A 25913-nucleotide genomic window follows, 5' to 3' on the forward strand; every position below is an offset into this window, starting at 1 on the left:
TAATTGACTTGACTTCCAGCGATCGCGACCAAGCCGTCACTCCGTCACTCCGTAACGTCGCTTCTACTATAAGCGCACTGCGGCAATACATTTGTTTTGTGGCGACGTCATATCGCCATCGCCGGCACCATAAGTGCAGCCTTAGGTGACCCAACCTAGCCTCCTCCAAACACTACTTCCACACCCTTGAAAATTGGAATCATGACAGTGCAGACCCATCGTCATGTAGCAATATGGAACCCCCTCACCCCACACAAAGCCTTAAACCCAAATAAACTCCCACTAAACTCTCCGGGCAAATGACACTCCCACTAAGCTGAGAGAGCGAAACCCACCTACCTTTATCCTACTGGTCCGTCTTGGACCGCCTTGTCAAAAATCATAAACATCCCTAATCCGACCACACATCCACACCCCTCCAACCCCCTTTCCCTCTCCTGGGAGCACTGACCAATTCACTCAAAGACCCCCAAAAGCTAAGGAGTAAGGAACAGAAAATAACTTTGCCTCAAACCCATCAGTGCAAACAACCCCCATTGTCTCCACCAACCTTGCTAGCATATTAGTTGTCATAAGCCTTACAGTCTTCTGCCTCCATCCCCTTACCACCCTTCGTGCCAGACAATCTTTAGACCAATCCTCAGATCCCCACAATCGGAAGAAAATGGCTAAACCCTCCAGAGACCTCTTAGGGTGCCAACCAAGCAGCGATTTCCCTTTAAATGCCCAGCCAATCCTGAGCAAGGGGAGCATCAGGAAAGGGTTTTCGCGTAAGGGGGTGGAGCCAAGTGCAAAAGGATGGCCCAGAAGGACGGGGACAGTAATTGAGAGAAATTGGAACTAAACAGCGCAAATGGGCCTAGGATCTGACTGCCAATCCCCAAAGACATTTCCAGGCTCCCCATAGTGTATGGTGCCTAGCTGCCTGTGTAGGAACAATGTTCTCCTTTGGAGTATGTGCTTCGCAAGCACGCAGGCACGTCTTCTCCAACAGTCCCATACAGCACTTAGCCCCCACTATAAACAACCATTGTATCAGACCCTATTAGATCCTCTTCTTTCTTTCGTATTTAGTATTGACCCTTGTGTCTACCCCAAGCATGTTTGAATTCCCTTACTATATTGGCCCCTACCACTCCTGTTGGGTGTCTATTCCATGTATCCACCACCCTTTGCATGAAGAATTACTTCTTCACATTTCCCCTTGGTCTGATTGATAAACAAAAAGTCCTATTGATTTTAATTGGGATTTTAAATTGGAAGTATGCCACTGTTCCTTGTCACAGTTGCACAACTAGGAAAATGTCATTAAAATATCTAGCTGTAAACCCCTTTATTACCATGTGGATGCTTCACAACACGAAAGAGTTATCTAAATGAGTTTAATTTTCAGAATATCCTATTCTATGCAGCGACACGTCATACAGAAGTAAAATCACCATATTTACCACGTGTGAAGTATCCCAACGCCAAGAATACGTGAATACCTTGTATAAGCATTTATAGATGAACTTTCTGTCCAAACAGAGCCAGGCTCAACATCTGTCTTTCACCCATTTCTCTTCTGTAAAAGTCCAGCTGATGAAATATGTCATGTTCTCCCAAGGTCTCAAGATAAAAACAAATGTCAACAAGGTTTCTAACTATAGAGCTCAAATATGATTGGTTTCTTGAGAGTATATATGTATCTTGCTGAGATGTTGGTGGTCTACTTGGCTTAGAAGTGAAGCAACATGGAACTCTTTTGGCTGCTGTCTTGCATTGCTCTTCTTGGAAGCGCCTATGGTAAGTTCAAACAAACAATCTCTACAGCACGTCTTTCCTCTGCTATGCTCATTATTCCCATTAAACTCTCTTAGTAAATGATCGCAGGTAAACCATACGTGTGAGATAACCTATTTCTTTCTCATTAATCAGGCTGCGGTGTCCCAGCCATTAAGCCGGCTGTTTCTGGATATGCCAGGATTGTGAATGGTGAGAACGCAGTGTCTGGATCCTGGCCTTGGCAGGCGTCTCTGCAGGTACTGTTCAATGGGAACTTTTAACGAATTACTGATTGCTGGGGGATGACCAGACCTGCTCTGTGTATTTGTCTATATTACAACACGTGATCCTAATTGAATGCAAAATGGAATGTTACACAAGCTTGGCCCCCTGCAGAAGCACTTACCAAAATGCCCTTCCACTGTTTCTGTACGTTCCTCCTACATACCAATTAGATTTTAAGCTCCTTGGAGCAGGGACTCCTCTTCCTAAATGTTACGTTTGTCTGAAGCACTTCTTCCCTTGACCTGTTATTTATATTATATTATCTGTTATTTCTATGATTACCACGTGTATTACTACTGTGAAGCGCTATGTACATTAATGGCGCTATACAAATAAAGACATACAATACAATACACCATTAATATACATTATATAGAGAATATTATGTACAGAATGATGCTGTCAAGTCTTAGGACACCCCCCACCCCCTGGCTTTCTCCATATTTTTATTTCCATTGTGTCTATCCCAAGAAGCTTTTAATCTTTTTACTTTGATAACATCCCCACTTCTGCTGAGAGATAGGACTTCCTCCCTGTTCCCCTGGGTCTCAAATCCTCCGTCTTCAGAGCATGACTTCTTGTTCAAACATCTATTTACTTCTGAAAAATGCTTCCATCCTACACCTTGATAATACCTCAGATGTATATAAAATTGTCTTTCAAATTCCCTCTCCTCTTTCAAACGATATATCTGAGGGACCTTTAACAGTGTAAATACTCCCCAGCTACTGTGGACATGTTGCCTTAACTTCCATGGTGGTATCATTCAGCACATGTATGTTTGTATTATTTTCAACACTAACTTGAGGTCATTAATGGAATTCATCTAGCCATCCATCATTTTTTTCTTACTTCTTACCCTGTGTCTTGGGAAGAAGTTGAGTTTAGAGTATGTGGGTGACAGATCTGTTGACCATGTGCTGATCTTTGGTTCCTTTCCATACTTACAGGACCGCACCGGCTTCCACTTCTGCGGTGGTTCTCTGATCAACAGTCTCTGGGTCGTCACTGCTGCTCACTGCGGAGTTACGTAAGACACTCCCAACTTTCTCTCTCTCCAGATATATAGATATGTATATAATGATATCATAATTTTATAATATAATATATAAAGAACCCCTGTAGATAGCACTCTTTTCCCGGTGTGAGATGATGAATGAATTAAAATAACTTTATTTATTAAACAACTTCGTTAAAACAATGGGGTTTAAAACAATTATTAAATAGAACCAAGTTTTGCCAACTCTTGGAATTAGTTGTTCCAGAGGAGTTTATAAAGGATGTTAATATCCAGTGTTAGGAAACTCACTGGCCCTAGTGTCCCTCATATAGAGTGATTGACTAGAGATTGATATAGTGGTAGGAACGGTGATTGGGACCATATATGTAGTGCCACAGTAATTGAATACTAATAGGTGCGCTAACACAATAAACCTTTACTTTGCTGCTATATACTGCAGCCAGTAGTATAATGTTGATTTGTGAATTGCAAATCTAGGTTGTTGTGCACCTAATGGTGTCCACTTACACCAACAGTGGAATTGATGGTGTGTGAGTGCAAATAGGTTATACTGATATAACGTGTGAACCCCGGATCTGTGGTAGCAGATCTAAAGTTAACACTAGTATTCATAAATTAAATTACTGATGAAAGTAGTGGCACTGCTGAAACTCCTGTATGTTCTAATACGGAGTTGTCTGCTAAGTGCTGCTCCTTGTAGGGTGAATAGACCGGTCAGCTGTATAAGACCTTTCCCTAATGGGTGCAGTACTACTCCATAAGTGGTGATAGACTGGCACTCCAGAGGTTAATGACTGGATAGGGTGCCGTTTGCGCGCTAAATTGTATCCTTTAAGCTCAATGCTGTAGTAGGATGCTTGCATTCAGGTATCCCTTTTATTAAAATAGTAGGCTGCCAGATATATATTGTGCCGTTCCTTAGATTGGCTCATAAGACCGTCAGGTCTATAATAAGCCCGTAATTGTGCAGGAGCAGAGCCGCGCTGACTTTCCTAAGTTACACTGAGTCAGCGTCTGTGAGCGAGGGCTCCGCGCATGCACGTGGTCACGTGGTGCCGACGCGCGCGTTTCGCGAATGTGCTTTATCAAGGCTAGTAATCTGATTACTACCATTAGGTGCACAACAACCTAGATTTGCAATTCACAAATCAACATTATACTACTGGCTGCAGTATATAGCAGCAAAGTAAAGGTTTATTATGTTAGCGCACCTATTAGTATTCAATTACTGTGGCACTACATATGGTCCCAATCACCGTTCCTACCACTATATCAATCTCTAGTCAATCACTCTATATGAGGGACACTAGGGCCAGTGAGTTTCCTAACACTGGATATTAACATCCTTTATAAACTCCTCTGGATCAACTAATTCCAAGAGTTGGCAAAACTTGGTTCTAATTAATAATTGTTTTAAACCCCATTGTTTTAACGAAGTTGTTTAATAAATAAAGTTATTTTTTAATTCATTCATCATCTCACACCGGAAAAGAGTGCTATCTACAGGGGTTCTGTTCGTCTTTTAGTATATAACTTTACTTGCCCCTTGCAGCACCACTTCCTCTATTCATATTTAATAAAAGCTGTAGCGGGGGTACCTCACAAGTATACATATAATATATAAAGGCCAACTAAGCCGGCACACCAAATGGTGCCATAAATGTGTCTTTACTTGCTCAACGTTTCGGCTTCCCAATGGAGCCTTATTTCTTGAAAATCTCCATTGGGAAGCTGAAACGTTGAGCAAGTAAAGACACATTTATGGCACCATTTGGTGTGCCGGCTTAGTTGATCTTTCTACAAAGTACAGTTTAGTAAGTTAGCAGCAGCACCCGCTGTGTGCCTTGACTCTTTTAATATATGTATATTTGTGGGAGAACTCAGGGGAACTAAAGAAATGACAAGGAATTAAACTGGAAAAGTAATTGGGATAGAGGGATACATACATGTGTGTTTGTGTGTGTGTGTTTGTGTGTGTGTGTATGTGTGTGTGAGAAGAGGGCTTCCTCTAATGTACTATTTACAGTACATATATAGATACATATTTTCATGTTTAAGTTTAAATATGCATGTTTGTAAAATATCTTCTTCACATACAGCTTGAGAAAAAAAACTGCCTAAACTTTCCTTATGAATTGTACTGCCTTTTTAGATATAATAGCTCTAAAAATTGTTTGAATCTTTGAAATTGCATCTCTCCCATATAGAACCTCACACCGTGTTGTTTTGGGTGAATTTGACCGTTCATCCTCAGCTGAGCCCATCCAAACCATGACTATTGCAAAGGTAAGAAACCCTAGGACATGAAAATGAACTGTGTGGAAGTCTAGGAAGCGCGTTGGGGTTTGAAATCTTTTTACAATTAACAAGGGAAAGTCAATAATTTGGACATTGAAAGTTTTAAACTTGTTGGGGGAAACTGAAACAGAGCAACAGTTAAAGATTAATTAGCAGAAAAAAATAAATGTGTTTGACCTAATACCTAATTACTTCATACGCTGTACATCTTGCCAGGGAAAATGAAATCCCTATTTGTTTGAATTATGATTAAATCTTTCTGAGCTGATTTACTGCATTGTTAATATGAACCCAAGTCTTTACCGATCATCAAATGAAACGTTTGTGAATCCATGCAGAGATTTAACAAATAACGGACTGATTCATTTAATAAAAGTTTGGAGTCCTTTAGTATTTAAATCAAGGCGGTATTTGGAGTTGTAAAATAGCACTAGCAAGAGCTCCATTTGGTACCCAAATAAAGATAAATAACACTGCAAAGGCACATTCACTGAGATAGCCAATATCCCTTGTTACTAGCCACTTGCTTACAATCTAGAAATCCAAAGTGTTATAAGAGCAACGTGAGATTCATTAAGAGTTCGTTGTGGTCTGCCAACGTTTTAGTCTCTGACATAGACACTGAGCAACTGAGACATTTGAATGACCCCCATGTTATTCCAATAAGCCTAAAGTTACAAAGTAAGTTCTAACTATTTAGTTAATAGTCATTATTGACATATATATGGCCATATGGTGCCTTTAGAATTTAGCAGTGCTAAATATGGCCCATAAAGACATCCACAGTAAATGGTTGATTCTAACAAGTCTTCCTTTTGTTGCAGGTTTTCAGACACCCTAGTTACAGCTCCTTCACCAATAACAACGACATCACTCTACTGAAACTATCCAGCGCTGCTACACTCACTGACCGCGTTTCCCCGGTCTGCCTCGCTGCTTCCGCTGATGTCTTCAATGGTGGAATTAATTGTGTCACCTCTGGATGGGGCTACATTGATGCCGCCAGTAAGGAAAACTTCCGTCTGTAACACCGTTAGTACCAGTGGCCCAAGTGTCTTAGAAAGGTGTCTCAAATTGGTATTGTGCTCCAATTTGCATCATCTCACTATTTGGGGAGAGTTGAGTGTTAGGGAAGGAATTAGAAATTAAGGATGCTCATATGATGGGTGATGGGTTTTATTCTTTAACAAAAACTCTCCCAGTGCTGGGATAGAGTATCCCTTCCCCCTTAAAAAAAATATATACATCAAGTGTAAGAAACATTAAAGGGTTAATACCTTCTAGGACCAAGGTGTCCCAATGTCACTGACATGTTTAAGGGGGATTATTCTTTTTATTCTTTTTAACCAAAACCTGACACCCATACAGGTACTTATTTTTAAATAATTTGTAATATTATTATGCGAACACAGCACTCTGAGACGGGGTAGGAGGTGATTTCCTCTGGCTGATCCTTCTTGACTGCTGTCACTGTGTGATCAACAAGAGTTTGTGCAGACAAGGGCCCCCTCCATTCCATCCTCTTATCTTTATTGGCTCTCTGATAAGATCAGGGTGGGTTAAGGCCTAACGGTAAAGGAAACACTTGATTGAGAAACACTCCCGCATTCAAACACTCCTAGGAAATGCAATTTGTAAATATTTTCCAGACCAACAAAAGAAGCCAAATCTTTGATTTTTTTAGCCCAGTTAAAGAAGCGTATTATATGGTTTAAAGAGGTTTTTTTTGGGCTGGCTACATGACTTGCCTATACCTCGACCCTTGGTACAGTCTGAACAACCCACAGCCACCCTTTGTTAATAATACACATACACGTGGTTGGGAGACACAGGTCGCAGCTTTATTACACATATACAAAATATAACCACACTAGAGTACCCTGCCAAGTTGCTCCCTGAACCATCCATAACCCCGAGTGATACCCCCGGCTTGTAACTACTTGCCAAGTAGCCACCCAAGCAACTTGGCCCCAAAAAAACACCACTGGAAGGTCACTGCCATACTGACCGCGCAAGCCAAATATGAAAGTATGACCCCGCCTTCGCCCAAACGACTGCTGGAGGTACCTTAGACCATCCCCCAAGGAGACAGCTTCTGCCAGGGTCCCTTCCCCATCTAACGCCTTCCCACCAAGCTGCCACAAGAAATAAATGTTAAAACACACCAATTCCAAATCACAACAATAACATTGACAAACAGGGAGGGATGGACTTCTTACAGGTCCGGATTCGAAGTGATGTGTCAAGTGTCTCCCCAGCACTAATATAACCTAGACCACCTCCTTGTTCTTCATCCCTTCTCCCCAACTTGCAACATTAAGCTCCCCCCCCCACCCACTCATTAGACAGTCATGTTGCCCTTTGCTCAGTGGCCATAGGTCCCAGGCCTTGCTTTAATGGTCGAGTTTCTTATATTTTACGGGAGTAGAAGCATCCCATTGTCAAATCCATCAAAGAAACCTTTTCTTATAGACCCCCCTTTTTTAAATCTTTTTATATGTGTCTTCCAGGTAAAAATACCCCAAGCAAACTGCAGCAGGTGTCTCTGCCTCTTCTCACCAACACTGAATGCCAGAGGTACTGGGGAAGCAAGATCACCAGCACCATGATCTGTGCCGGAGCTTCTGGTGCATCCTCCTGCATGGTAAATTGTACCATATATTTCTATATAAAAATACATTATGGGAGTGCCGAGAAGAGCCTGCCAAATTAGGATTGCTTACATCTAGAGCTGTGATTGAAGGTACAGAGATATTGCAATGGACATAATACCCACAAACATTTTGGCCCATATTTGCTAAGCAGTGATAAGCCATAACATACCTTAAATCTCATTCAGTTGTAGGGTGCTAACCTTTCTTGTGTGCTTCAGAAATATCTGTTTGGATTGGTCTTCTCTTGGGGAGCATTCAACTGTTCACAGGAAGTAAACGTTTTCATTCTCACATAAATGTGTGTAAAAGAAACTGCTGGTTGCAGGACCTTCTGTTTAATTTACTATAATCAGGGGGTCCATTAGAACAGGGATCCGTGAACCCCACTCCTATGGAGGACGCATACCCATCTGAAAATGTAAAATGTCCAACAACCAGCTGCAATCCAGCCACTTAGTAACACAAGTGTTATATACTGTACTAACAATTCTCCGGAAATGAATGCTCTCCATGGGTGGAGTAAATAAATCCTACACATAGAGACATCCGGGTTTGGACCCTCTCAAAAATGTAGGATCAACTAAGTGAATTGAGGAATTGAATTATTTTTTATAAAGAGGATTCAGATCATATTGTTCCAGTTAATATCTATAGGAAATGCACATTAACCTAAACTCTGATTCATCCATAAATGTTGTGATGTGATTCCATGTTATAATGGCAATCCTCTGATCTGTTGTTCCATTTTCAGGGTGACTCTGGTGGACCTCTTGTGTGCCAGAAGAATGGAGCTTGGACCTTGGTTGGTATCGTGTCTTGGGGAAGCTCCGTTTGCTCTCCGTCCTCCCCCGGAGTATACGGCCGCGTCACATCACTTATATCCTGGGTCGATCAGACGATTGCTGCTAATTAAATGTATCCATATGTATTTATAACTAATCAATAAAGGCAACATCTACAACAACTTTTGTCTGCTGAAGTTATTCTTTCCAACAGGATCTTTAAGGTAGTTAATCATTTCCATCCCAATCTGTATATCATCATAGTTACCAATCACATAATGAACTCACATCTCTTTGTTCTAAGTTCTAGAGTAGAGATGGGCGTAGGTATATAAAAATGGATGAGAATGCTCCTGAAACCGCCATAGATTTCCTTTTGAGCGAATGTCATAACATCCTTCCCTACTAACATGTAGACATTTCATTTGCCCAGAAGTTCCTGACACAGAAATATGGGTATTGCAGGAGAGGAAAGGAGCTAAATTTTAATTGAGTTGAAGTTCTATATACAGTATATCTCCTCAAACAACACGTGGAGAGACACCAGAGCGCAAACACTAGAACACCCGAGATTCCTGGGAGATATGCTAATAGGAGTCATTACAATATACTTGGCATATGCTATTAGCATATCTCCCAGGTATCTCTGGTGTTCTCTTTATTGAACACTTTGAGACACTCTCCACAGGTTGTTTTAAGGGGATCCATCCATATTCCACTTCTAATTACCTTTATAAAAAAAAAACATTTTATGCCTATTACTGGGTGTGCCCAAGATGGCTGCCTCTTAACTTCTCCTGCTTCTTTCTATAAGCACTCCCAAAATAAATTACATTTATTCCAAAATATCCAAGAATTTACCTTCAACCACTCCCTGCCTGCATTGATTCAACATTAAAGGATTGCCTTTCTATGCTAGGTTTCATACCAGAATAGTCAGATTCAAGTCCCCCCTCTGTATTTACTGTGTAGTTGAAACCTATCCCAGCTTCCTATTGGCAAAGTCAGTATAACCAGGCTCACATTGATGGGACTCAAAAGGTCGAAACAGCTGTCTGTCTGTGTGACAGTAGGGGTAGCCAGTCTTCATAATAAACGTGAAGCCCGGCTGGTTACCCCTGAAAACTGTGGGTTCCTGGTAGCTTAGAAGCACCATAAGCTGGGGACACTGTCTGTGTAATAACATTTACTGTTGTACAATAAACCTGGGTTTCAAGAGTGGGAGCTTAAAGGTGGATATTTGGGTGGAAATGTATTTAAAACATATGTACAAGATCGGGGGGCAAAGTTACCGGTTGTCCCCCCATTTTACCCGCAGACCACGTCTGGTCTGTGGGTACTCGTCCGCTTGTTGTCCCACTAATATCTTCCCTTTAAAATATTGTATTTTCGGCCCATAATGCTTAGTGTAACAGTTTCATTCCCAAGCCCAGGTTAGAGTAAAAAAGATGTACTTTTAAAATGTGTATCCATCTCTATACAGACAGTCTTGGTATTCCAATAAGTAGCCAGGATGTCTGCATAGAGATGAGGGATCAAAGAGGAGAAGGGAAGTCGAGAGGTGTTAGAATGTTTGGTGAGTGGGGAAGGGCGGAGTACCGGGTCTGGAGACAAAGGCTCCCGCGGGGAAGAGTCTTTATTCGCCCTGACTCAGTAGAGCCCACCCACTGGGAGGTATAGGGCTGGCAAAGAGAATTCGTTGCTGGCAGGCATGATTCCCGTTGGCCAGTTTGAATTTCCTGCTTGCCAGCATCCTGAGTCTCCTCAACACACCCCTTCCTCTGACGCGTACAGCCAGACGAGCCCCCAGCTCTGATTGGCTGTTACAGTTACGATCCATTCTCTGATTGGTCGCCAGACCCTTCTCCATGTTGAAAATAGAACAGCGAGTTCTTTGTAAGGGGACTGACCGATCAGAGAACCAGACGATCTTGAGCATGGTCCAGTGAAGCGCTGGCGGGCTTTTTAAAAGTGCTTTTCTCCGAATAGCAAAGCACTCGGCACGGAGTTGCAGGAGAAGCCAAGCTAAGGACAAGTTCTCAGATTGCGGCCAAGTTCCAGCTTTTGCCTTGCTCGCGGTTAGTGGGTATAGCCTGGTAACTTTCCCATCAAGGGTACTGTGGAGCGTACAGGGTAAGCCTTCTGAAGCAGGTGCCCTGCACCTAGTTGAGGCTAGAGACTCATCCCCAGACCCCCCGTTAAGTATGTATTGCTTGTATTTTGTGTATAATGTGTATGTCTGCTGGTCTCAGTGAATTGATCCCGGAAGGTAAAAGTGTTAAAAGTGCTGGTCTCCTATAACAGGCTTTTTTCTGGTGGCAGAGGTGGGATCGCTAGGCTTTGAGCTAGAATTTCTTGCGGGGAATCATAGCTCAAAGACGATCTTGAAGTTTCAAGATCTCAAGACACGTGGTGTCAGACACACGTTACACAAAGCAGGGAATCACACTGTTCAGTGTCCCTTGTAGTTAGTGTGAGAGAGTCTGAAGATGTCCCTTCGAGCAGGACGGTACAGGACCTGGGACCGAGCTGCAGTTGTAGCCTGTTGTGAGGGCTATGGACTGCGGATAGTCGGTCGAGCAAAGGCGCTCCTCACAGAGGACGTGAAGAAACATGAGGCTAATCTAGCCCACACTATTGAGCTGGTAGTGGAAGGGGCTGCCAGGAAGAGGCAGACCCCGATACTGAGGGGGAGGAGGATGGGAAGCCCGTGAAATATCCTTGGTTGCCCCAGTACCTGCAGCAACCTCTCCCGGTGAGTTTGCTGCCCTATTTGCTACCATGGGTCCGGACTCCACGGTGGAGCAGCGGATCCTGTTTGCCCAGCTTGCCCTACGTGCCTCTAAGCCGATAAACGTTGCAATATCTACTACCCACCAATAAACAACCCCCCCAGATATGGATAATAGTGCATTTGCCCTTTTCAACTAAAACATAAACCAGCCGCATAAAGTAAATACAACTTGCACTTCCCCCTGCCAACCTGCCAGGATGAAGGCAGCAACAATACAATAAAAAAAACAATCTAATGGCCCCTAACCCCTTAATCACCTTAGTGGTTAGTAACCACTATAGTAATTAAGTGGTTAACCCATCCTCTCCCGCTACCCACCCGTAGCAGAGTAAATTTTTGGAAAGGATGTGACGTCATCCAAGGGGAGTCCAGAGGCCCCTGGACACCCGCAGGGGCCACCCAAGGACCCCCAGACACCAGCAGGGACCACGCGGAGGCTGCCGGATACCCCATTTTATTCCATAGAAGAAAAGTCTTCTTGTACCAATAACACAATTCTAGAGTCTGAATTACAAATAATGACCCAACTTTATCTTTAAGTGTGTGATTGGTATAATCATCCTTTATACTGCTCCAGTAACACAGAAAACCGAGATATAAATTCACATGTTTAATTGCAACCTTGAAATTAAATGCTGAACCGAGGCCACCCAGAGTCCCAGCCGCCTCTGGTATCAATCCTCTGCAGAAAAAAAATGCTTTTATGCATCTCCCAATCTCTCTCAAGCCTTTAGCTGGTACTAAAATATTGAGAGATGTTATAAGACGATAAGCTTATCGCTGCTTTGTGAATAGCTATTACTGGCACAAAAAAAAGAGCTTTAGGCTTTTTTTGGCCTATCGGATGACTTTTTTTTCCTCTGGCTGTTAATGGGCGTTTAAAAGCCATTATAGCGCGATAGGTGCATTTATCGCCCATTAAACCAATTATCACTGCTTTGTGAATAGGCCCCAAATGTTTCCAGCAACTTTGTTTGTAACTTTCATTTTTTTAGTCACACACCATACAACCACAATTCACTGTCAGTGATCTTTCTAATAAGCAAACATCATGAACGTTAAAGTGCAAGTGCACATGTGTTTTATATAAGACTTCATATATTAACTTTCTATCCAAGAAGAACCGGTTTTAGTACAGTAAACACCCATTTTTAACCCCTTTCTCTTTCCTGGAATTGCATCTCATAAAATATTCCATGTTATCAAAAGTTTAAATATTCGAACACTAATAACACTCAATATCAATACAAATACAAACACACTACCTATTAACACACACTAGCACTCAATAGAATTCCACAGTCTAACACAGACACTCAATATCACCATTAAACAGTTTCAATCTATCTCTCTTCCCACTCTACTGCTTCCATCACCATCCCGGAGACCCTGCATCGGGACGATCCAGGACCGGGAGAAATGTTCCCAAAGATGTAGATCAAGATGGACCCAACAGTGATGAGTCTCTGTGCTTCACAAGAGCCATTCAACGTATTTTATTTAGCTATTTTTAGTAAGTAAACAATATCTACCACATTGCTTTCATTGATGCATCCAAATGTATTTGGTGGAATAATGGTGCAATATCTCCATTTCCAATCCAATCATTTAATACTTTATGGGAAATATTTATCTTAACTCTTTTTATCATACTGTAGTCGCTATTTTGAGCATTGTGGGTGTATTATTTGACCATGCTACTGAACTTATCCATGTGTAAAGTCATACTCCTCCTTTGGGGTTTACTATTACTGTAAATTACTTAAAGTTCAGTCACCTTCAGTTGAAAATTTACACCCCTAAATAACACGATTCTCGTGATTCACTGAGCCCACCAGTCCCATTTATAACTTGACCAAAGTCTCTCCATTTATCAAACATGGACGTATCCCACCCGTCTATTCAATGCAGTAAGAAGCTGTTAATGCACATTGACCAAATGTGTTGACTTTCATTCTTTTCTATTTTTGACTAAAGATGAATGCATCATTACCTGTGCATTATAGGCTTGTCGTCTTAGTAATTAAGAACCACGGATGCCAAAAGTTTCCAACAACTTTTTTTCTCTGTAACTTCATATTTTGTGAAGTCACACACCGTGCCACCACAGGTCACTGCCAGAGATCTTCCTATGTACCATGTATGAAGTTGCAAGCATCAGAAAATGCTAACCAACACGTGTACGTTTTATATAACACTTTATAGATTAACTTTGTATCCAAGAATAACCCATTCCTAGTACAGCAAACATCTATTTTTAACCAAATTTCTCTTTCCTGTAAGACCAGCTGATGAAATACTCCATGTTATCTACAGTTCTCTGGATAAAATGGTGATAAAGCAATGTGGTATATTTCCATTCTATTTAAATAGGGCTGCTAAATAGAGAGCTGATTAGAGGGTATATATACCTTGCTGAGTTGTTGGAGTTCCACTTGTCTTAGAAGTGAAGCAACATGGAACTCCTTTGGCTGCTGTCTTGCATTGCCCTTCTTGGAAGCACCTATGGTAAATTCAAACAAACGATCTGCATTTCATGTCTTTCCTTTTCCATGCTCATTATTCCCATTAAACTCTCTTAGTACACGATGACAGGTAAACCATACGTGTGATATAACCTATGACGTTCTCATTTCTCAGGCTGTGGTGTCCCAACCATTAGTCCATCTATTTCTGGATACTCCAGGATCGTGAATGGTGAGAACGCTGTCTCCGGATCCTGGGCCTGGCAAGTGTCCCTGCAGGTACAATGAGAACTGTAAATGAAGTACTGATTGCTGGGAGATAACCAGGCCTACTCTGTGCATTTAATTTTACTCCCATCCAGACCCTGAAAAGGGAGTCCCAAGTAGATCTGGGGGAAATGTGCTTGCAGATTTGGATCCACCTTAGATCGTCTGGTTCCTTTGGTCCATGGATTTCCACAGATCAGTCTCAAAAAGGCCAATCCACTTTTTTGTGTTTTGTTTCTATCACCGAGAATCAATAATTCTCAATTGGATTGTTATTAATCCGCACGCACATTAAATCTATGGGGGGGAGAGAGAGAGATAGTGCAGATTTCAGATTCAATATGGAATCTGAGTGCAGATTCATAAAAATCCATCCAATTGTATCCAATGGTGAATTCCGATTAATACACTAGGATATTTTAGTGCCAATCCACAGATTGATTTTGGTGGGGGGGGGGGATGGGTTTGGTCAAAACAATCCATGGAGTTTAGGGGAACAGACTTGAACTGTTTCACCCATCTCTAGTCCCCAAGTGGCTTACTGTATATACCTCCCCAAACAACATGTAGAGAGATAACTGTGCACAAACCTGAACACACCTGGGATACCTGGGAAATATGGTAAAATGTATATGGAAAGTACATTGAAATAATTTAATACTACCCAGGTATCTCAGTTCTCTCCATGTGTTTTTAAAGGTGTGTATTGGGGAAGTATATAAGCGCACTCCCTCTCTCACTCCCTCTCTCACTCCCTCTCTCACTCCCTCTCTCACTCCCTCTCTCACTCCCTCTCTCACTCCCTCTCTCACTCCCTCTCTCACTCCCTCTCTCACTCCCTCTCTCACTCTTCCTCTCTCTCTCTCTTCCTCTCTCTTCCTCTCTCTCCATTCAGTAATGCAACTGTGGCTACATGATGTTAGGTAAAACATGTCTTTTGCATATCACCATACTTAACACATTGCCCTTTCTAGAGGAAATTAGCACTTCACACTGCAAAATGGAGCTTTGAATAGATATGTTAAGACTTTATTGGGTGTTAACGTTGATCAGCACCTCAATAACTCAATAATGGACATCTGTTAATGACGGTCATAGTCTGTCAATTTCACCAAGTTGCTGTGAAGCTTCAGACCCAACTAAATCCTTGCTTTCTCTATACTGCATTTGTAATACCATTGTATTTATGCAAAGCCTTTATTTTACCTCCATACTTCTGCAGTGAGGTTGATCCATGAATCTACTACAACTTTCATGAAGAAGGACTTCCTAGCAATTCCCTATAGGATCTTTTTACCTTTGGAAAATGCTTCCATCCTAAACCTTGTTAATACCTAAGATATATGTAGAATGGGCCATCAAATTCCCTCTTCAGCTTCTCTTCCAAGTTCTACATCTGAGGGACCTTTAACAGTATTTATACTCCACAGGTACTGTGGATATGTTATCTAAACTTCCATATTGATATCATTAAACACATCTATGTTTGTATTATGTTCAACTCTAACTTGAGGTCATCAATGGAATCCATGAAGCCATCCATAATGAAAAAAATGTATGGTGTCCACGTATTCTGATTCCACTTCTTACTCTACCCTGTGTCTTGGGAAGAAGTTAAGTTTAGACAATGAGAGGCTATGGGTGAAACGATCTTTTGACCATGTGCTGATGTTTGGTTCCTTTCCATACTTACAGGACAGCACCGGCTTCCACTTCTGCGGTGGTTCTCTGATCAACAGTCTCTGGGTCGTCACTGCTGCTCACTGCGGAGTTACGTAAGACACTCCCAACTTTCTCTCTCTTGATACATAGATACATAGATACATAGTATATATATATATTTATATATATATACTGTACGTACACACACACACATTTAAAAAAATCATAGAATGATTCAGAAATAAGAGGAATGGATCTGGAAAACTTAATGGGACAGATAAATAAATGCTTTTTCTATTACATTGATTTACAGTTGAATCAAATAAATGTATACATTAATCTGTAACTGTCCAAACTGCAGTTGTGACATTATAAACCTTTCTTTGTTAAACCAAATTAAATGTCCTGCTAAATGTGCCTCAAAGGGCTAATGATTTCGCCATGATTAGTAATCAATTAAAGTAATCAATACAATTTTAGGCCGAAACATTGATCATTTGATGTAATCTCTAATCAATGTTGTTATCTGCACCACAAAGTCCACTTGAGTGCTACCCTCATTGTTTATACAATGATTAGAGGCTCTCCCTACTCTTCCCCCCCTCCTCCTCAAAATAGGTAAGCTTAATAGATTATAGACAGCTGCTGATGGCAAGCACTCTGAAGGATAAGCACTTTGGGGTAGAAAGTTGAATTCCTTATATGTAAGAATCTATTCATAAAACATGTTAGGTACAGTAGACCAGGGGTGCGCAAACTGGGGGCGCGAGATTTTCTGGGAGGGCGCGGCGCTTACAGAGGCTCTTCCCGGGGGAGCGAAGGTGCGAAACGCATAAGAGTTTTCTCCCCTTGCTGCTTTTTTGTACCAGTAGATAGCATTCCGGTCCTATTTTTCGCATTAAGCAGATGCAACGCCTCACAACTTTACTTCTACATCAACTCATTATTAGGTCTGAAGTGTTGGAAGCCTAGAGATGTGGAATCAATTAATTGCTAAAATTCTATGTGAATAAGCCATAAACAAATATAATATTTGCTATGGACAAAGATACATATTTCTATTTTATTTTATGCGCACCATAGGTTCAAATATGCATGTTTGCAAAAAAAAAAAAAATCTTCATACGGACCCTTTTTAAAAAAAATATTAAACTTTCCTTATGAATTGTACTGCCATTTTAGATATAATAGCTCTAAAAATTGTTTGAATCTTTGAAATTGCATCTCTCCCATATAGAACCTCACACCGTGTTATTTTGGGTGAATTTGACCGTTCATCCCCAGCTGAGCCCATCCAAACAAAGACTATTGCAAGGGTAAGAAACACTAAGACGTAGAATGAAATGTGCGGAAATCTAGGGAGCGCGTTGGGGTAGCGCGTTGGGGTAGCGCGTTGGGGCAGCGCGGTGGGGCAGCGCGTTGGGGCAGCGCGTTGGGGCAGCGCGTTGGGGTAGCACGTTGGGGTAGCACGTTGGGGTAGCACGTTGGGGTAGCGTGTTGGGGTTTGAAATATTTTTACATCAACAAGGGAAAGTCAATAATTTAGACATTTAAAGTTTAAAACTTGTGGGAGTAATGGGAAGAGATTGTTGGCTCTATGAGACAGGAATTATTGTCAGAAGAAGTCGATTTACTTGAAAGATACCTTATGGCAGAATATATTGGGCCGTGACATCCACAGTAGATGGTTGATTCTAACCAGTCTTTCTTTTGTTGCAGGTTTTCAGACACCCTAGTTACAACTCCTTCACCATCAGCAATGACATCACTCTACTGAAACTGTCCAGCGCTGCTACACTCACCGACCGCGTGACCCCGGTCTGCCTCGCTGCTTCTTCTGATGTCTTCAATGCTGGCCTGAGATGCGTCACTTCTGGATGGGGCTACATTGATGCCGCCAGTAAGGAAAACTTCAGAGGCCCATTGGGCAAAGGAAAATAGTGAACGACATGAGGGGAAAAGAAGAGATATACACGAGAGAAGGAGAAAAGATGGAATTACATAAAGGGTGTGAGAGAAAGACATTAGGGGGGAAAGGAGAGAGAAAGGCATGAGGAAGAGGGGGAGAACAAAGAGATATGATGAGACAAAGTAAGCCGAGGTATAATTATGTTGTAACATTAGTGGGATCCCCATTCTTCAAATTTTTCCTAGACCCCCAAAAATCTGTTGGTGGTCATGTTTTTTGGCTGGCTACATTCAGCAGGATTGCACCTTTAATGGTCAAGTTTCTTACATTTGTCACAAGTAGAAACAGCCCATTGTAAACTGCATCAAAGCAAACGTTCTTATATATCCTTATTTTGTTTAATCCGCTTATTTGTGTCTTCCAGGCAAAAATACCCCAAGCAAACTGCAGCAGGTATCTCTGCCTCTTCTCACCAACACTGACTGCCAGAGGTACTGGGGAAGCAAGATTAGCAGCACCATGATCTGTGCCGGAGCTGCTGGTGCATCCTCCTGCATGGTAAGTTGTACTACAGTGTTTAAGGCATATTTGGTAAGCTGTGCTAAGTCATAACATACCTTAAACCCCATCAAGTTGTAGGATGCTATCCTTTCTCATATCCTTCAGTAATATATGTTTGTATTTGTCTTTTCTTGGGGAGCACACAGTTTTTGCTTCTCAATTAAATGTGTGTTAAAGACGTTAATATTAGAAGGATTTTATATAGTTACATACTACACGAGGTTTAAAAAAGACATACACCCATCAAATTCAACCAATGCTATGCTATTTTCTTTTCAATTTACTAAAATCAGTGGATCCATGAATCCCCCCCAGTCTCAGACATGTACAGTACCCATCTAGCAATTTAAGTTGCTATCCTAACAATCAGTAACATAAGTGTTATATACTAAATATATCTCCAGAACCACAGGCTCCCCATGGGTGGAGAAGTGAGGTCACAAACGGTAGCCACATACGTTACCTAGAGAGACTTCCTGGCTTGGATGTTCTCCAAAAATGTAGGATCAACAAACAGAATTGAGGATCTAAATAATTTTTAAGAGGACTTTGACATTAAGATCATTGCGTTCCAGTTAGTACCTATAGGAAATGCACATTAACCTAAACTCATTGATTCATCCATAAATGTTGTCATTTGATCCCATGTTACAATGGAAAACCTCTGATCTCGTCTCTCATTTTCAGGGTGACTCTGGTGGACCTCTTGTGTGCCAGAAGAATGGAGTTTGGACCTTGGTTGGTATTGTGTCCTGGGGAAGCGGCACTTGCTCTACTTCCACCCCAGCTGTCTATGCCCGTGTCACAGCTCTTAGATCCTGGGTGGATCAGACCATTGCTGCTAATTAAATATATTCATATGTATTAATACCTGATCAATAAACAACAATTACAATAACTTTTGTCTACTGAAGATATTCTTTGCAATAGGATCTCTAAGACAAATAATAATTTCCATGTCAACCTGTATATCTCATATTTACCAAATGCATAATAAACATGCATCTCAAGGAGACCTTCTTTGTCTTAAGATCTAGAGTTTACTCAAGCCTATTCACTTGAGAGAGGTAGCATTATAGATGCTTATAACATTGCCAACACACTAACGTTCACATCTCGTATGATCTGTGCTTCCACATACTGTACTTCTCCTTACCTTTACCAGCAACTACCACTTCATGTCACTTACAGTACATATGAATGTTCTTCATAGCACAAGCTTTGTAAGTAGTGTACACAAGTACTAGTGAAAATTAGTTCTAGTCGCTATATTGCTCCTCCACAAAGACTGCCGTTGCGTTATTCACTCTCTTCCTTGACTTTTCAATGGCCCTGCAGTTTCTAGCGCCCTGCCACACCAATCTGGGGGTTCTCTTCGCTCCCCAATGGACATAAGAATCCCTACAGACCATGCCTCAACAACCCAAACACATGAGTGACATAAACAAAACAGTAAACATGTACACCCCACTCTTAAAAGGATGGCCTCACATAACTCCTTTACCTCTTCGACGCCCACCTGCCCCCTATTTTTTTAACTTCCACTCCTAAACCTAGCTAAGCCACTTCCGACGTTGCCCCAATTCTGAATGAGTGAGAAATCATTTTCAGTCAACCTAGATCCATCCCTTTCAAACACCGATCCAGCACTCTTATAGGCTGGAACCCAGACAAAGCAGAGTTATCCTGATGCACCAAGAATGGAACCCCAATTGGGGGCCTCATCTCCAAAAACTCCTCGGTTAACTTAACTTGGCCGATCAGACTCCCCTTCAACTCCCCAAACAACACCCACTTGCCCTTACCTTTCTAATCTGTTTGAGAACTTCTGATCAAGAAACAAACCTGGCACGACCCAACACGAACATCCGCCTTCCTCAAACCACTAGCACCCCCCCTTTACGGCTGACACCAGTTCACTTAACCGCATGGCCCCAAACAATTTCAATGAAAATACCAAACTAAATTGGCGTGTCTCAAAATCAGAAAAATATACTATTCTGATCTTGTCCTGATCACCAAGCTATCCAAAATATATAGCGTAACTGGATTATGAGCATCCTGTCTTTCTGTCTGTCTCTTCAACTCCACCACCACCTTGAAATAAAAATAATTTTGTCACATCCTTAAACCTATGTAATTTAAATAAGAAAGACAGCTCCGCTAAAGAGAGCTCTATACTGGAACCTGACCAAATCTCCTGTTTCTTACTTAACATAAAATGTATCAACATTTCTGTGGAATTAGCCCACCTAACTCCCCTCCATCAGGCCACAGAAACCATTCCATTCAACTTACTAGGAGACACTGAATTTGTCACTAAGGCAGTGACTCCACCAAATGGCACAGCCCCCTTCGACAAGGTTCCCTAAGCAGTCTCAGCCTCCTGAATTCTGAAACCTGAAAGCAAGACACGACATTGGCCACACCATTCTCTACCACCTGGAACATGCCTTGTCTGAAACCAGATATTTCTCTTCAAGCACTGTAGCACAAAAACCTTTAGCTGCCTAACCCCCGGCAGGGAAGATGCTGAAATACCATTCACTACAGGAACCACCCCTAATGTTATCCAACCTAAATATTACTTCTCTGTTAGCCAAGACTTCCCCCTCAATTCCACTGCCATCAGAAGCGTAAAAAGGTAATAAAATGTGAGATTACCAATAGAGCCAGTCCCCCTCCCAAACTGGCCATTTCTCTGCAAACCAGCAACCTCCAAAGTAAGCCCAAAGTCAACTGACAACTGCATCCATGAAAAGCTTAATCTGATGCTTCTTTACGGGCTTCTCAACGCCAACGTCTTCCTGTTGTAATGGTCTAGAACACATACCACACTCACAAATTCTCACTAATACAGTACCTTTCACAATCCTAATCAGGTGACGAGGACATTTAACTGATGACATAGCAAAAGCCAGTCACAGGCAAAATACCCTCTCAGTACAGATAGTGTGTTTGGTCAGCGCACAGTATGAAAATATGGGAAAATAATGAAAAGCAGATATTAATTGACAGTACAAAGGAACTTGAATCTCTTGCTGTATATACAGGGGGGTTCAGTACATCAATATATAGAATATAGAAAGTGCTACTCACACAGCCCTGTGTGAGTCAAGGTCCCTTAAAGGTATCTTTGACCAACTTGTAGCTTCTCTTCAAGATGTGTGGGTCAGTCACAGCGTCTGCTTCTATCTGTGGGTTAATATCTCCCCCGTCCCGCATGTATGGGATGACAGACGCAAACCATATGTGAGTAGTAAATTTATTTAAACATAAAACACAGGTAAAAGCAGCTTACATGTAACAAACAGTTTTTGCAGCTCTATTGTAGTCCGGTCTGGTCTACTGATCGCAGCTGACTCCCACTTCCACGTCCGTCGGTGGGGCCGAGTCACAGGAAACCTTCAGGGCTACGGTGGCTGATTGAGTCCAGAAATGGTGCATGGGTGACAAGAACGACGCGTTTCGTACTTGCGTACTTCGTCAGGTTCTTGTCATCCCATGCCGGCACCTTACTATATATAACCTGCGTGAACCTAATCGCAGGTGTAGTCCTTTATTCTATTAGTTCAAAATGACATCACGGATATACGTCTCGGCTCCTCTGCACATGCGTAGAGCCTACTCGGTGGACTCTGACAGTCTATGTAGTCTTTTTGTGTTAGACACTCGTATGTGGCACACGAATTAGTAAAAGCTTGTCCCACATGCACCTGGGGGCTCTGAGTAGTTCTTGGGCTTTAAGCATCATACTCACTTTGGAGTTAGGAAGTTTGAAACATCTAGAGTCTTTCCCTTAACTCACAGAGTTTCCCATAGTATGTTAATCACAATTTATATTTAAAAATCCATACGAAAAATTAAAAATTAAAAATACATTAGAACTATAGATCTGAGACATATTTTAGTCTCATTAAAAACATTTATCTTTGCACATTATACATGAACACCTAAAGTGCAATATACATCATATATATGTATATATATGTACACTCTTGGTTTAAAACATATAGGATGATAATTTCTAATCAGGTGAGTTCCCATTGTTGTGCTCATATCTCCTAGTACACATATATCTTTTATAAATACTTAAAATGTATTATTCCGAAAATTGGGCATTCAAAGTTGAACCATAGTGCCACCTAATGGACACAAATGAATAACTGTTCTAAGGGACCATACAGTACAATATCTTTTGTGTAGACTAGTCTCTGGATGACCGATTCTCCACCAAATTAGCTGGTATACATTTGTAGATCCCTAAAAAGTATACCCCTAATAATAGGGGGAAATAAAATAATATTTATATTATTCTTGTTGTGCACCCTTACTTGGCATAGGCTATACCATCAACTTGGAAGCGTCACCTCCCAGTGGACACTGATAAAGGACTTATACCTATAAAATCTTTCTCAGTCACATATGCTCAATGCCTGTTTTTATATTTAGTTAGTTACTGTAAGTACACACTACACAGATATCTTTGAAAATATTCAAACATTGTTCAACAGATTATCTCTGAAAGAATATCTAAAAAAATGCCTTGATCATACAAAACCTATAAAAAATGACGAAACCTATAAGAAATGGCTAAACAGTAATATTATTACATCCGTTTTACAGTTATATGATTATGCGTAATATCCCAAATTCTATATACTTAGAAATTGGGATTGGTGCACTCCATCTTTAGCAGAAGATACCTAAGGCATAAAAGAGTAAAGGAAAAGTGTTGGTAGATCAGCCAAAAGGTCAGTTATAAAAAACTGTGAAAAACTTCATTCTATAAACGCACCTAGATCTAAGTCTACATTTAAACTGGTTGGTGTCATGGTTTTGAGTTTATATATCCATAGGGTTTCTCTTCTAGCCAATTTTCTTATTCTATCCCCATCTCGCCAGTCTATGGGAATCTGTTCGATAGCCCTGTATGTCATACCTTCAGGGTTAGAATTATGTTCCAAAGCAAAATGTTTCGACACACTATGTGTCATCAGTTTTCTCTTTATATTGCCCATGTGCTCCAGTATGCGGACCCGCACAGGTCTACTAGTGCGGCCCACATACTGGAGTCCACATGGGCACTGGAGCAGATATACTACATGGGTAGGACGACAATTGATAAATTCTTTTGTATTAAAAATCTCCCCTGTGACTGTAGATGTAAATTCTACCTTATCTTAGGAACCTATTTTACAGGCCTTGCATGTTTTGCACCTGTGGAAACCTATTGGTTTTGGTAACCGCTGTGCAAATTTCGGTGTTAATTTTTGTTTAAACAAACTGGGTGCTAGTTTCGTTTTAACACTTTTCGCTTTTCTAAAGATAAGCCTTGGTTGTGCTGGTATGTGATCCTTCAAAATCGGATCTTTCTCTAATAGATGCCAGTGTTTATTCATAATGGCTTTTATTTTCCCATGATATTGATTATAGTTCGCTATGAACGGGATCTCATGGTTATTACTAGGCACTTTAGCTTTTGTTTGTAAGATTGCCTCCCCCTTCAAGGATGCGGCTTTGTGGATAGCCAAATCTAGAGTTCTTTCATCATAGTTTCGTTCTAAGAACCTACTTTTTAGAATTTTGGATTGTTCTCTAAATGTTGATTCCTCAGTGCAGTTGCGTCTTATTCGTCTAAATTGCCCTGTGGGGATATTTTCTAGCCATCTTTTATGATGGCAACTATCCCTCCGTAGATAGTTGTTGCAATCTACTGGTTTAAAAAGGTTTTTAACGTGATCTGGTCATTTTCTACATAAAGAGTTAGATCTAAAAAATCAACTGACGTTTTGCTAGATTTTTACGTGAATTTTAAATTCACATTGTTGTCGTTAATGTAATCAAGAAATTCGTTGAGACCAGCCTCACTCCCTTTCCAGATGAAAAATATGTCCTCTATGTATCTCCGCCAGAGGACCAGGTCTGCGCCGAACGCATGGGGAGACCAGATGCGATCTTTCTCCCATGCGTCCATAAAAAGGTTAGCATAACTGGGCGCAAACCTGGTCCCCATGGCGGTCCCACATTTCTGAAGGTTATAGGTCCCATTGAAATTGAAAAAAATACCCTCTCAATCAGAAGCACGCAAGTCCCAAAGTTAAGATGACCTAGTAACGACTGAAAGAGTTTTAACGCAGCCTTCCTCTTTGCTCTTGAATTCCACTACCAACCCTACCAATTTGACCACCTTATCCTGTGGAAGCCTATAAACCATTTTGACTATAGATGGGCGAATGTGTCAAAATTCGAGGCACAAATTCTCCCATGGGTTTTTAACGAAAAAATTTTGGCAGACAGATATTCATAGGCAGTTTGGACAATAAAAATATTCAGGCAAAACCGCCATAATTTTCACTTTGCACAAATGTATACTGTGCATTCAATTTGTGGAGTAAAAGGGCAAAATAGAGAGCATACCGAAAATTTACCTGGCATATCTTTCAGGTACCTCAGGTGTGCTCTTTTCTGTGCACAGATCACTCTCCGCGTGTTGTTTCAAGGTTGGTTTGAGGGGATGTACATATATAGCACTTGAGACTCTAGTAAATAGGATCATTTTGACTGTGTCCACCTTAATCCCCAGGAACCTAAGGCACATTGTAGGCTTCTCCGACTTATTCTTAGCCAATGAAACTCTGAACTTCCCCATGAACTCCTGAAACACCCACACCAAGTGCTGACATGCATTAGATCCTGCCCTACCCACAAAGAGGACACAAAGAGGAAGTCATCCAGATAATGTAACACACTGCCCAGCCTTAACACGTCACTCACCATCCATTTAAAATTAGGGCTAAATGTCTTGAAATAAAAGTAAGCACCACATCAGGAGACCAAGGTTCCCAAAGAAGTCCCCATCCAGGACACACCCCAATAGGTGAAAAACATTTGGATGCACTGGTAATATGTGGAACGCCTTTGCAAGCTGCGCGCCCACACCACATGACCTCATCATCTCTTGTGCCTTGTTGAAAGACACATACTACATAGATCCTTACTGACTCCGTCATTCACAGATGACTCTTCCAGGAAGGAAAAATTATGAATGAGGCAAAATGCCCCCTGGCTCTTTGTTGGGTACCACCCTCAGTGGTGATATTCTCATATTCTCCAATGGAGATACCCCAGAAGGCATCTCTACCTCCCTAAAAGGACCCCCAAATTCTTCTGAAACAAATTATCTACGAGACACAACCCAGCCGGCTTATTTGTGTACCGATCTAGCCATGGGGACTGTCCTATGATGCTCGCCGGCATCCTCACCCTTTGCCACAACCTCCCTCATTTCTCCCTGCACCATTTCTCCCTTTCCTTTTTTAAAGCACCTGCTTTCCGCATGGACACCCTCCACAGGTATTGCACTCGTGCTTGAATGGACAGTCAAGGTTCCTTTTGTACAGGACCTCATTAATCTGCCAGAGTACTCCTTTACTAAAACTGGTCAACTG

The 25913-nt window shown here is 41.4% G+C and overlaps 2 protein-coding genes across 2 annotated transcripts; both read left to right on the forward strand.

The window, feature by feature from the left end:
* Positions 1 to 1699: 1699 nt before the first annotated feature.
* Positions 1700 to 8986, forward strand: LOC142470099 (chymotrypsinogen A-like). Its single transcript, XM_075577035.1, has 7 exons — positions 1700 to 1785; positions 1918 to 2021; positions 3000 to 3079; positions 5278 to 5356; positions 6193 to 6373; positions 7879 to 8012; positions 8774 to 8986. The coding sequence occupies exons 1-7, from the start codon at positions 1734 to 1736 to the stop codon at positions 8933 to 8935; spliced, it is 792 nt and encodes a 263-aa protein (XP_075433150.1). The 5' UTR covers positions 1700 to 1733; the 3' UTR covers positions 8936 to 8986.
* Positions 8987 to 14008: 5022 nt separating this feature from the next.
* LOC142470243 (chymotrypsinogen A-like) lies at positions 14009 to 19360 on the forward strand. Its single transcript, XM_075577191.1, has 7 exons — positions 14009 to 14106; positions 14239 to 14342; positions 16026 to 16105; positions 17230 to 17308; positions 17712 to 17892; positions 18326 to 18459; positions 19150 to 19360. The coding sequence occupies exons 1-7, from the start codon at positions 14055 to 14057 to the stop codon at positions 19309 to 19311; spliced, it is 792 nt and encodes a 263-aa protein (XP_075433306.1). The 5' UTR covers positions 14009 to 14054; the 3' UTR covers positions 19312 to 19360.
* Positions 19361 to 25913: the final 6553 nt, after the last annotated feature.

Source organism: Ascaphus truei, chromosome 19 (genome assembly GCF_040206685.1).
Source record: "Ascaphus truei isolate aAscTru1 chromosome 19, aAscTru1.hap1, whole genome shotgun sequence".
NCBI lineage: Eukaryota > Metazoa > Chordata > Amphibia > Anura > Ascaphidae > Ascaphus > Ascaphus truei.